Here is a 13746-nt window from a genome sequence, read left to right as displayed (position 1 = left end):
GGCCTCAGTGTCGATGACTGCCTGATGGGTAGGTTTGATGGGCTGGAAACACAGCCAGGTTGGTTCTATATATCACCACAGGTACATTCAATAAAGAATAAAGGAGATCACCGTACTACAGATGCATGATTATGATTGCTGTTGTTTGTTTCGTGCTTAAAGTTATGATATTTATTGAAAAGTACTAAAGATCCAAGGTTAATGTAGGTGCATCTGAGAGTGGGTGCTGTCCACTAAAAGTAACGTCCGCCCCCTGTATTCCCCATCTGGAGCTGTTTGAGGATGCTATCATCCACTGACAGGCCTGAAGTTGTCACATGAGACCCTGAGAGTGGAACTTTTACACCACTTCCATTCAGCACTCAGTGTTAAGCTTGTCACAAAGCTTGTGTCAAAGCAAGTCTGGTCACTTCTTTGGTTCTGTGATGGATGCAGTTGTTGGGGTTCTTTCTAATGTATAATGTACTCTCCGTAAGTTAGTGTACGTAGAAAAACACATTTATACTCATTGTGCACTTGGGACAAACAAAAGTCTTTTGATGTATTCTGTGGTCAAGCTCCACAGGTCTCTGTAATGTGTACTAAGTACCTAAACATCTCTGTATTGTGTACTAAGTACCTAAACATCTCTGTAATGTGTACTAAGTACCTAAACATCTCTGTATTGTGTACTTAGTACCTAAACATCTCTGTAATATTTACTAAGTACCTAAACATCTCTGTAAAGTGTACTAAGTACCTAAACATCTCTGTAATGTGTACTAAGTACCTATACATATCTGTAATATTTACTAAGTACCTAAACATCTCTGTATTGTGTACTTGGTACCTAAACATATCTGCATTGTGTACTAAGTACCTAAACATCTCTGTAATGTGTACTAAGTACCTAAACATATCTGTATTGTGTACTAAGTACCTTAACATCTCTGTATTGTGTACTAAGTACCTAAACATCTCTGTAATATTTAGTAAGTACCTAAACATCTCTGTATTGTGTACTAAGTACCTAAACATCTCTGTATTGTGTACTAAGTACCTAAACATCTCTGTATTGTGTACTAAGTACCTAAACATCTCTGTATTGTGTACTAAGTACCTAAACATCTCTGTATTGTGTACTCAGTGTATGTATTGTTCATGGTTTTGTTTCAGATATGTGTTCTGGGCAGACCAAGGCTCCAAGAAGATAGAGAGGGTGTGGTTGGATGGGAGTCACCGGACTGTGTTGGTCAACAACAACCTCCACTGGCCCAACCAGCTGGATGTTAGCTATGGCACGAGGTCAGTGGTCTAGGAACGCATAGTCCTTTTTAGCACAAGCATTTCCCTCTTTCGAAAATTGGCTATTTGTGGAAAATTCTTTCATATATCCTCCAATCATTATCCTTTATAGCACAAGCGTTTCCCTCTTTCGAAAAATTGACTATTTGTGGAATATTCTTTCATATATCCTCCAATCATAGTCCTTTGTTTTTAACAGAAACGTCATTATTAGGGATTTGTTTCCAAAAACACTCACTCACTCATGTGTCATTTACACCCGTGTAAGACCTAGAGATTTGGGTAAAACCAGTCATGTGTAGTAATGGATAGAGCATCTGTCATGAGAGTGGAAGTGCAGGTCAGATTCCCTTTCTGTTCTTGCACCAAAACACAATTGAAGATGATGCTTGTTGTTTCCCTGTCTGGTGTTTGGTAGTAAGGTGGTAAGATAAGGACTGGTCAGCTCAAGTCACCTACAGTGATACAGTCACCTACAGTGATACAGCCATAAGTATTCGTGATTTTGGAAATGACGTTTTTGCTAAAACGAATGGGCCATTTAGATTCGCACCGTGAGACACATTCAGTGTTCAGAAACGCTGATTTTCTAAAAATAGATTCCCTGTCATGTGCCTGTCACGTGACATGCCTACAAGTTATCATCTGCTTGTTTACTTCCCGCTCTGGCAATCATCTGCGCCTATTGGTCGTAAATCACATGAATTGACAACTGACACGAAAGAATTGATTTGAAAATTAAACAAAGAAGACAGAAAAATTACAGAAATTGCTCAGCTGTTGGATAGATCTTGGTCAACTATAAAAAGTGTGGTAACAAAATATCAAGCGACTGGCTCAGTGGAAAACAAGCAGCAAAGCGGACGAAGAAGACTATTCACTGATCGTGATCGAACGTCGTTGATCAGGTGTGTCAAAAACAATCGTCGGGCAACATTGGGAAATATTACAAACAAATTTAACGAAAATAAGACTCGAACATTCAGTGGGAGAACTGTCAGAAGAAAATTAAATTTGGAAAGATATAAACGACGGATTGCCAAAAAATCAGTGTCCATTTTGGGAAGTTAACTTGAAAAAACGCAGATTGTGGTGTCGGGAACGCAGGAATTTCACAGTTGATAATAACTGGAGTAAATACATTTTTTTCTGACGAAAGTCAGGTTGTTATTGGAGGTGACAAGCGTGTGTATGTGTGGAGAAAGGGCGATGAAGTAAACCGGCCGCATTTAGTGTGTCGGCCCTCGCAACGTAAAGTGTCTTTGATGATATGGGGGGGGGTGTCACCTTCAAGGGGATTGGAACTCTTACCCCAGTAAATGGTAACATCAATGCTGCAAAGTATATAGACATCCTTGAAAACAATCTTTTGCCAGTTATAGCCCGTCATTATACGAACGAGCCACATGTATTCATGGACGATAACGCTCCCGTACATCGGGCCAGAATTGTGGAAAACTACAAAGAAGGAAATGGTATTATTGACACAGAATGGCTCCCACAGTCTCCTAATCTAAATATATTTGAAAATATCTGGTTAAAAATTAAGAGGCGGTTGAAGCCCGTCGCACATCGCATCAACAAACTTTACACGGAAATTCTGCGTGTGTGGGAAAATCTCTCACTGGATTATATTAGAGACTTATATCGGATTTCACCTGAGCGTGTACGGGAAGTGCTGCATATGAAGGGTCAAGTGACAAAATACTAAGGTAAGACTTTCAAGCGTTATCAAGTTACGCTGTTTTGAGTTTCCCTCCTTTTCCCATGCGCATGACATCATGAACGTCAAAATCACGAATACTTATGGCCAGGTACTGTAGGTATCTGAGTGGGATATCAGTGTTGGCTGTGGCATGGTATCTCAGTGAGCTACCACCATACCACAAGCACAAGTGTGGACTATGCATGCACATTGCTACAGAAGTGAGTTGATCTTTTACATGACGCCATGTCACAGCCCGTTTCACCTCACCTCACAGCATCTGAGTGCATCTGTTATAAGATTTTATGTCAGCTTCATAAAGCTGGAATTATGCTTCTCTCACTGTGAGACCTCTTGATGAGTCAGTGTGTTGACATCCTGCCAAATCGTGATGAAGTTTACCTAACCTGACTCCTGGATGTGCAGATCTGTTTTGATATCAGGCTTGTAACACATGTGGCCAGGAAATTGGGAAAACTGAGGTTTTGTTTCTTTGTGGGAATGTTTTTACAGACAAAGTATTAATTAAACGGACCCAGTGAGTTCAGGAGACTTTAATGTTGCATGATGGAGCTGGGAGGATCTTCTCGTCTGTCATGATGTACATCATAGTTGTGGAATTCAAAGATGAGATACGCCATCACTTCAGTCATGATAGCTTAATGATGAAAGTTTGTATGCTTCAGGAGTATTAGTCTGACTTGTGAACACATTAACATTGTATATACACTTCAGATCATTTTAAACAAGAACATTCTGACTTTTCCCAATTTTCAGTAATGGTAAGTTTGATTCATCTCATCATTCAATCATCCTTTTACCTGACTCAACGATCATGGTGACACACAGTGACAGGGCATTCTCTAGGTGGTAGTTCATGCAAACAACACAAATCTGTCATTTGAGTGTTTAAATTGATCTGGTGTGGTGGCTAGTGGTTAATGACTCAACAGGACATGTAGGTGTAGATTAGGCTCCCCTGTCAGTATGGTGTGTGAAACCTATTTCGGGTGTTCCCAGCCATGACAGAATATTGCAACAGTGTACATTGTAAGTGTCATGTACAGTATTTTCATACCCCGGAACACACAGAAAGATTTGTTCAGAGGTTCATTACAGTTAGTGATTACAGTTAGTCCTGCATAGATTTTAGTCACTGTGCTGGCCTGTATATGACTATGTTGTGTGTGGTTGACAGACGGCTTTACTGGGTTGACCAACGGAAACAGCACATCATGTCCTGCAACATTGATGGCAAGGATATCAGCAAGGAGCGAGACCTGTCCAAGATTGCCAACAGTGACCCAGTTTTTGGACTGGTGGTGTTTGGTAACACTGCTATCTTCAGTACATGGTTCAGTGCTGGGATCCACTCAACCCTTGTAGCTACGCGACTCAGCTGGAGGGATGAAACCATTGCAACACTGTCTGGAAGTCGAGAACTCTTCAGTCTGGTTGCCACCACTCATTCCATGCAGCCACCTAGTGAGTATGAGCAGAGTTGCCTCCCTTGATCAAGGAAAAAAGGGATGGAATTGATAATGGTTGGATGGGATTGAATGACAATCTGAAGTCTTTCATTACAGTGATCATTTGAAATATCTTTTTTATATTTATCATAAGTTGTAAAAGTAGTTGAAATAACTATCACATGCTTTTGATCCCATTTGGACAGAATGTGTTGATATGAAAAAGAGATCTCAATATTTGTGCCAGGAATGTTACTGTTTACAATCCCCATCTCACTGGTTAGGATATCATATGAACTAGAAAAGTATGCATTTGACTATTAGATATTAAACAGCCTGTTGAAACTTGTTAGGTAACCACCCATGTGGCCAGGAGGATCGCGGTGGGTGTTCTCACCTGTGTCTGCCAACAAGGGGGACCTCATACAGGTGTGCCTGTCCATCCTTTGGGGGCCTTGCACTCAGCTCCAACAGCAAGAGCTGTGAAGGTGAGAATTCATTTAAGAAGCAGAAGAATTCTTGTAAGATAAGTTCATGTTGTTTTGACATGTAGCAGTGCATTCTGTTACATTTCATTAATATTCAATGTTGAATATCTTTCTGAGTTTACCACTGTACAGCAAAACTGTCATGTTTTTACTTCAGGTTTGACTTTGTTGTGTGAATTATTGCTGTTTGTTTCCAGTGCCAAGTGAGCTGCTGTTCTTCACCCTGAAGAACTCGGGGGACATTGGCTTTATCTCTCTGACTGGTGGACAGTCACCTGACCTGACCCTTGTCGGTCGCAGCCCCAGTCCCAGCGCTGTCAGCTATGACCCTATTGAACAGGTTACTATCACTTATCATCCAAAACTGTGTTCCACTGGAGATGCTGCTTGTGTGAGATCAAATGATATCTCCTAGGAGATATCGTTTTGACAGTGAATATGTACAATGCCCAGATGTCATCAATACCATGAGATCACAATACTTTGACATCATCAATTACATGATGCACAATGCTATGACATCATAAACTTGATGACGTCACAATGCTACGACATTGCTGCACTGCAAGTCTAATGGCAGTACCATGTTCTGAGATGTACACTTTTAATTGAAAACTAATGAAGAGTGATTTTTTATGATAAATAGAATCTCGCCCTCGGGTCTTCTGATATCAAATATATCAACACTCATTGATAAAAGTAAGCAAGCCTCGGATATTTGTAGCTTCATAAACTCGTGTTGATATAATTGATCTCAGTAGACACTTGGGTGAGATTGTGTATGTACCTATGTTGTATGTGACACCTAATACAGATGGGTTTCTCTTGGTCCAACCAAAGGGGTATTGTAAAAGCTATAAGTCTTATTCCACATGCTGAAGAACCATACAAACCAATTATGCTACCTTACATTCAGTGCATCATATTATTGCTTGCCTCATAATCAGATGATGTGGTCATGAGTTACACTGATGATTTTGTATTTTGATGATGACTTTACAGTTTGTCTTTTGGAGTGACACAAAAGAAAACATCATCTACCGAACAAGTCTGGATGGGTCGGAGAGGGAGGTGTTCCTCAACTGTTCTCATGGTGTGGGTGTTGTTGATGGTGAGTATCATGTCTGGATGGGACGGAAAGGGAGGTGTTCCTCAGCTGTTCTCATGGTGTGGGTGTTGTTGATGGTGAGTATCATGTCTGGATGGGATGGAAAGGGAGGTGTTCCTCAACTGTTCTCATGGTGTGGGTGTTGTTGATGGTGAGTATCATGTCTGGATGGGTCGGAAAGGGAGGTGTTCCTCAACTGTTCTCATGGTGTGGGTGTTGTTGATGGTGAGTATCATGTCTGGATGGGTCGGAAAGGGAGGTGTTCCTCAACTGTTCTCATGGTGTGGGTGTTGTTGATGGTGAGTATCATGTCTGGATGGGTCGGAAAGGGAGGTGTTCCTCAACTGTTGTCATGGTGTGGTGTGTTGTGGTGATGGTGAGTATCATGTCTGGATGGGATCGGAAAGGGAGGTGTTCCTCAACTGTTCTCATGGTGTGGGTGTTGTTGATGGTGAGTATCATGTCTGGATGGGTCGGAAAGGGAGGTGTTCCTCAACTGTTTTCCATGTGGGTGTTGTTGATGGTGAGTATCATGTCTGGATGGATCGGAAGGGAGGTGTTCCTCAACTGTTCTCATGGTGTGGGTGTTGTTGATGGTGAGTATCATGTCTGGATGGATTGGAAAGGGAGGTGTTCCTCAACTGTTCTCATGGTGTGGGTGTTGTTGATGGTGAGTATCATGTCTGGATGGAGTCGGAAAGGGAGGTGTTCCTCAACTGTTCTCATGGTGTGGGTGTTGTTGATGGTGAGTATCATGTCTGGATGGGTCGGAAAGGGAGGTGTTCCTCAACTGTTCTCATGGTGTGGGTGTTGTTGATGGTGAGTATCATGTCTGGATGGATTGGAAAGGGAGGTGTTCCTCAACTGTTCTCATGGTGTGGGTGTTGTTGATGGTGAGTATCATGTGTAACACAGCTGAAAAACGCAACTGGTGTAGATAGTCTGAAAGGTCATGTTTTGATCTCTACCCTCTTACTTGATACATGAGCACCAAGTGTTTTCCCTCACATAGGGCTGGCAGTGGACTGGGAGGCCCGCAGACTCTACTTCACCAACATGGGGCATTCTACCCCGAGCCTTGACGGAGTTGTCTACTCCTGGCATCGCATTGAGGTCATCAGTCTGGACGGCCGCAACAGGAAGACGGTGGTCACAGATGTTGAGAGTCCTCGCGGTCTGGACCTGGATATCAGGAATGGGTAAGCCATTCAGACTATAACAAAAGTGTGGATTTTGCCAGCTTGTATGTTCCATTTTAGAATGGACTTGCCGACTAATTATATTATATTACCAATATAAGTTAAAATACAAGCTTTTGTATCAAGAATGTTACCTGAACTACTGATTATGTTTTTCCTGCAGTCAGACATGTGAAAGAATTTCAGTGTATTGCCAATAAATGAACGTCAGTCTTGATCAAGTTCATATCACACATTTTGTATCATTACTTTGTCTATTTACAGATTTTTGTTTTATGGGGATTGGGGCAAGAAGCCCAAAATTGTGGCAGCCTTATTGGATGGCTCAAAGGGGCAGATAATCCTTGACAGTGGCTTGTCCAACCCCAATGGGCTGACTTTCTACAATGGTCACTTGTACGTTGCTGACTCCAACTTCAACAACCTCACGTCCTCCCCTCACCTCATGGTGTATGACGTCTACACAGCAACATGGCAGCAACTGAAGCTCAGCACCAATGTGTCAGTAAGTAAACTGCATGTTCTCAGTAAATGGACTGGAGCAGCATTAGGTGTCAGCAACGTCCTCTCAGCATATGGTCATCATTACATGTGTAAGGGAATTGCTAGTTTGTTGCCAAAAGGTTGGTGTGGTTTGGTGCTTGGACAGATTAATGCAAACTGGCATTGAATACTTACCACTGAGTGTTTGTTTTAGCTGCCGATGGGTCTTGCTGTGCGAGGAGACACTCTGTACTACACTGACTGGGTTTCTATGGAGAGTTCCACTGGCTACCTCAAGTCGTATGACCTGCGGTATGGGGTGGACAACACCGTGATGTTGACCCGGACAGAAGCCTACTGGTCTCCACTACTCCCCTCTGGCCAGACGGAGACAAGGTGAGCTGTAGGCTATCTCACATCAGCAGCACCAGAATCTGACATGCTGTAGAACACAACATATAAAAAACAGAACACATCCTGGGAAAATGTTTGATTGTAGGAACTGTATTTGGTAGAGGAGATACTTCTTTAGGTTTTGTATATTTATGTTGGATAGAGCACATACAAGTTATTTTTTTGAGATTTGAGACCCAAATGCAAGGTTTTATCACTAGAATGAGGCTTTTTAATCTAAGTTGAAACATTTGTCCTTGTTTTTTATGAGTTACTTAAAAGGATTTAAGAGTCCGTGTATGAGTACCATTTGTAATGAGATTCTGGTTTTTCTCATCAGAGTAATTATTGAATTGCCATGTTAATTTTTAGAAGCTGCTGAAGGGTCATGTGAACATACCGGATGCAGCAATGAGTGTGTCCGAGTTCCATCATCACCTGCTCACCCTATGCAGTGTATGTGCCCTGACGAGTCAGCCAAGATCCTCACCAGCAACAAAGTCACCTGTGACAGTGAGTACAGCAAGCGTTGGAAAACTATGTTTAAATAAATATAACATCCTTTCTAAATGTCTGTAAGTATGTGTCAATGTGTGTAAAACTCTTGTATGGGAAGTACTAGAAACATGGGTACTGTGGTCAAATACACCCATTACCAATCTTGTCTCTAGAGATATGAAACTGTAGGGAGTGATACCATGAAATGTTCATGTATGTGTGGTGTCTCCTCTGCCCCATACAGGACCCCAGAACTTCCTGTTGTATGCTGACCTTAACACCTTGAAACTCAACAGCCTTGACCCTGACTCAGAGGAAGCAACACACACGCTGCTGTACAGCGACATCAAGAGCAACTTCATTGCTGTTGCCTATGATGAGAGAACTGACACCATCTACTGGAGTGACGTCAACAAGTCAGTCTGCTAGCTTTGGTCATCATTGATCATCTGTATAAATATCAATGTAGATCTTAGATCTACAACAGGGCAAGGTCACTGGGCCATCTATATAAAACTTGCTTTAACAACAACAATAGTCATCTAATTGAATACTGTTTTCAACACAGGTTTTTGTTTGTATAACTGTAACCAGGGTGGTTTGTTTGGAGAATCTCAAATACTGGGGAAAATTCTAAAGTGACAGTTTAAGAGCAATTAGCCATGGAAATAAAGAGTTAAGATATAAATCTTTATGATCATGACTTACCAACCAATATGATTTGAGACCCCTGACCTTGAATGTAGAAGATGTCAGTACAAAGTAACACATCATAAAACATCCCATGACAATGTGGTTTGTTTCAGGAGAGCTATCTTCTCATCTCCCTTCAATGACATCAGTCCCAAGCTGGTGTATCAGAGCACCCACTATGTTGATGGGCTGACCATTGACGGTGATCGTCAGAGGTTGTTCTGGACCGGCTACCTCAATAACGGTTCTGGCGTCATTGCACGCATCAACCTCCAGCGAGGGAAGTCATCCTACCATGAGATAGTCACCGGGCTTCACAGTCCCAGGGCAATTCTACACATCCCCAAGAAAAAGTGAGTGCATCGGAAGTGTCAGCGTTTGTTCATAAAGTCCTAAGACAACATTATTTGAGTGTGTTATAACCGTAGTTTGTTATAGGCATTTAGACCAAAATACACTGAAAGTAGTCAGGGCTACAACATAGTTCATTAGGGGTGTTCGTTATAAACATAGTTTACTGTGTGTGGACTACAAACAGTGAGGAGCTGAAGTTGCTTCCTTGAAGTATTTAACTCCTTTGTACTATTCTCAGCTGTGTATTTTTAACTGATGCTGAACATATAAGAGTTAACCTCCCTGTTGCAGGCTGCTATTTTGGACTGAGTATGGTACAAAGAAGTCTCCTCCAAGTGTCCACAAGTCTCGGGCCAATGGCAAGCACCACAAGGTGATCATGTCCGAGGGCCTTGTCTGGCCCAATGCCCTCACAGTGCAGGGGAACAAGCTGTTTGTGGGGGATGGATGGGGAAAGGTCTTTACGCTCAAGTTTGATGGTGAGAGAATCCACAGTCACACTATCTGATATTAACTTCTGTGTTTGAATTACAAACTTGGGCAGTGTAAACATTGACAATAAGGGAGTTGTCATGGACTCAATCATTCAAGAAATGTTAATATTCTGCTGTCATGAAAAGTCAGAAAATTGGAAACAGAAGCAGGCTGTTGTTATTATTGGATTGGAGAAGTGCCCATTGATCAGTGTAGTCCGTTGTTGCATAGAATGTAATTCTCACTGCTGTGCCTGTCAACTGTGACATCCCTGTTGAACCCTGCATGCGTGAGTGTGCGTCAGGAAGTTATCCTGTGCCTTGTTGTTCATCTCCCAGGGAACGACGTGAAGGAGTTGACGTTTCTCACTGGAGCCTCCTTCCACATCTTTGGCATGGTCGTGTTTGAGAACGCCCTCTTCTACTCAGACTGGCACACACACAGTGTTTACATGGTTGACATGGTGACTGGAGACCAGGAAACCATAGCAACACATCTCTCCAGACCTACAGCTGTTGTCATCTACCATCCTGCAAGCCTCAAAGGTATTGTGGACCTGTAAAGAATGCACTACCAAATAAGTATATTCCTTTTATTTTATGTTTGGTAACATTTTAAAATATTTGCAGGTTTTAACTTTGTGACTGGTGGGTTATTGAATGAAGTGAGTCAGGAATCATTTGCCATACAACATGTTTTAGAACATGTACAGCATGATAGGATTCTTAATTGCCTGAAGATGTCTCTGGATGAGTTTTCATCACACCCAATCTTAACAAGAGACTAGGAAAACTAGTGTTTTTTTTCTGTATCAGTCTAAAACATCAGCATTCAAATTCACTTCAGATGGAAGGTCCATGTTCGCTTTCATTCGGGTGTCTCTGATGGTGCCAGAACTTTGCCTTGGAGAGTTGTGTCCCTTGCGGGATCTTCAGATACTTGGTTTCAATACCAGATTGGCTCCAATTGTGATCAGCACCATATCCATGAACGTCTACATCTTCCTCACACTTTTGGTTATCATTGAAATGCTGTACAAGGGAGTGTTAAACCAAGGACCTGTATTGGTCAATCTTATGTGACTATGACTGGTTTTGTATGACACTGAGAGCCGAGCATCATAATTGTTCAGTGCAGTTGGAACAACCTTTTTGACTTGTATTACAGAAAACAGCCTGTGTACATCAAGTGAGGAGGAGCGTGTGTGCAGCAACATCTGTGTGCCTGTCCCTCGCTCATACCACTGTACCTGTGATGTGGGGTCCAAGCTGGCAGCAGACGGCAAGAATTGTATACAGAGTAAGTTGTGTCTTGAATGTCGCGGGTTCAGGCCTTAGTATTGCCAAGCAGACAAAACATAGGACGGAGATCCTTGTTTGTGTAAAAACATCTTGTTTATTGCCTGTGAATTGTGAATAATACAACATTAGTAATATGTTGTGTCAGCCATACATGTGTGAATGTGAATTCAAATTGTCATACGTCACAGGTGTAGAAGGTCGTGATTTTGGTGGTGAAGCCAAATACGGGTAGCACGTACACCTCCCTATATAACACAGTGGAGAAGCAGCCTTCTGATGGAAAGAGAGAAATAAAAGGCCGTCGGTGACATAAACATAATACAAACATCTGTAAAACATATGATCCATGATAATGTGTGATACGTCACCACAGATATCTACACATGTGGCTGTTATGTTTCAGTGTCCAGTCCCTGGGAGATGACGGAGGAGTTCCGGTGTGGCCAAGATTGTGGTGACAAGGCTCACTGTGCACAGCTCATCCCGGAGCTCAAGTACCAGTGTGTTTGTCAGGGAGGGTATCAGGGAGACGGCTTTGAATGTGAATGTGAGTAGCCAGTCAGGTTTAGGTTGCTATCAAGGGAACTGAACTTGAAAACTGTCAAAGTGATTCTAAGGGCTGGTTCCAGATGACGATTCACATGTTGTACCTGTTAGATTGATGATGGAGGCAGGGTTGGCAGTTGATAGCTGTTTTTATATGACCTTGAATATACAGGCAGCGGCCATGTTTGCTGACTAGCAGAAGTGACCTCATAAGTGATGATGTCATCAAAGCTTGTGCACAATACAATCAGCAGTAAGACTACTTACAGTACTTGCATATTTGCATTACTCTGCTGATGCAACAGTACCTTTTGTTATTAATTTTGAATGACATTTGTAATTGCAGCATGCGGCCAAGACTCATTCAAGGCATTCCTTGGCAACAGCACATGTATCCAGTGCCCTGTTGGCATGACGACCCGCGGTGCTACCTCCGCCACAGAATGTGTATGTGAGGACAGGTATGCCCACAACAGCAATGGAACGTGTGTCTGTAAGTATATTATGTATTGATAAAATCTAATCCAACAAATCTGTGCCAAACATTTCCATCATCAAAACATCTTAACAGTAAAGCGTCAAACAGTATTAATGCACAACTTTCACATACAGTTTACGGATGAAAGATTCACTTTGTATTATGCCTCTGCTAAATATACTGACTTATAAACAAACAATACTAGTCTGTTCTGTGACATTAATATGGATGATAATATGTAAGGGAAAGTGGTTTATGAATGTTGCTTATATTTATAATACCAATATAATTCTTTGTGTAAGATACAAATTGTTTACAAATAGTGGATAAATGGGGCACACCAGGTAACAATTGAAGGGGAATCTGATTTCACAGGAAGGCATTTCTGTTGTGATACAAGTTGTTCCCATTGGTGAAGGAATGAATAACATCATGAGAAACAAAACCCAGAAACTGTGATGTTTGAAAAGATGTGAAAAGCCCCCTGGAAATGTTTTGATAATGAACTTGTGAATGTCTCCAACAGGTAAGACTGGTTCCCAAGTGAAGCAAGAGTACAGCATTGGCTTCAACGGTCCCTGTGACCCTGGTGACGACTATCTCAAGACAGAACTGAGGGATGCAGCGCTGCGTTATTTAGCTCGCTATGGCTTATGTCTCACACATCATTGTCAATTTACTGACCTCACTATCAGGTGTATTGAGACTGGCACCAAGAAACGTTGGTTCAACACAAAGCAGTTCCAGCTCAGGTGGAACATCACTTACAATGACTGGTATGTGTTTGATAGAGGACAACTGGGATAGGTTTGTGTTAGATGTGGTGGAGGTTTCACTATACAGACTGTAAAACTTGGATTATAGGGACAGTAAAACTTGGATTATACAGACTTTAACCTGGGGGTTATGTGGACCTTAAACTGGAATGATATGGACAGTAAAACTAGGACTATACAGACAATAAAACTGGGATAATATGGACAGTAAAACTTGGATTATACAGACATTAACCTGGGGGTTATATGGACCTTAAACTGGAATGATATGGACAGTAAAACTAGGACTATACAGACAATAAAACTGGGATAATATGGACAGTAAAACTTGGATTATACAGACATTAACCTGGGGGTTATATGGACCTTAAACTGGAATGATATGGACAGTAAAACTAGGACTATACGGACAATAAAACTGGGATAATATGGACAGTTAAACTTGGATTATACAGACAGTAAACCTGGGATAATATGGACAGTAAAACTAGGACTAT

The 13746-nt window shown here is 41.7% G+C and overlaps 1 protein-coding gene across 1 annotated transcript in view; it reads left to right on the top strand.

The window, feature by feature from the left end:
• Positions 1 to 13746, top strand: part of LOC124261997 — a 119649-nt gene that overhangs the window by 91889 nt on the left and 14014 nt on the right. Inside the window, 18 exon segments of the mRNA XM_046696397.1 lie at positions 1156 to 1284; positions 4188 to 4474; positions 4812 to 4946; positions 5144 to 5286; positions 5949 to 6057; positions 7067 to 7253; positions 7518 to 7758; positions 7951 to 8079; positions 8081 to 8132; positions 8502 to 8642; positions 8872 to 9043; positions 9434 to 9673; positions 9966 to 10153; positions 10487 to 10693; positions 11316 to 11447; positions 11853 to 11996; positions 12342 to 12488; positions 13000 to 13249. Coding sequence (XP_046552353.1) covers positions 1156 to 1284; positions 4188 to 4474; positions 4812 to 4946; positions 5144 to 5286; positions 5949 to 6057; positions 7067 to 7253; positions 7518 to 7758; positions 7951 to 8079; positions 8081 to 8132; positions 8502 to 8642; positions 8872 to 9043; positions 9434 to 9673; positions 9966 to 10153; positions 10487 to 10693; positions 11316 to 11447; positions 11853 to 11996; positions 12342 to 12488; positions 13000 to 13249 — 3033 coding nt within the window.

The sequence above is a fragment of the Haliotis rubra genome, unplaced genomic scaffold (genome assembly GCF_003918875.1).
Source record: "Haliotis rubra isolate DU_JTF1 unplaced genomic scaffold, ASM391887v1 Scf12, whole genome shotgun sequence".
In the NCBI taxonomy this organism is placed as follows: domain Eukaryota; kingdom Metazoa; phylum Mollusca; class Gastropoda; order Lepetellida; family Haliotidae; genus Haliotis; species Haliotis rubra.
This window is presented reverse-complemented; position numbering and strand designations above follow the sequence as displayed.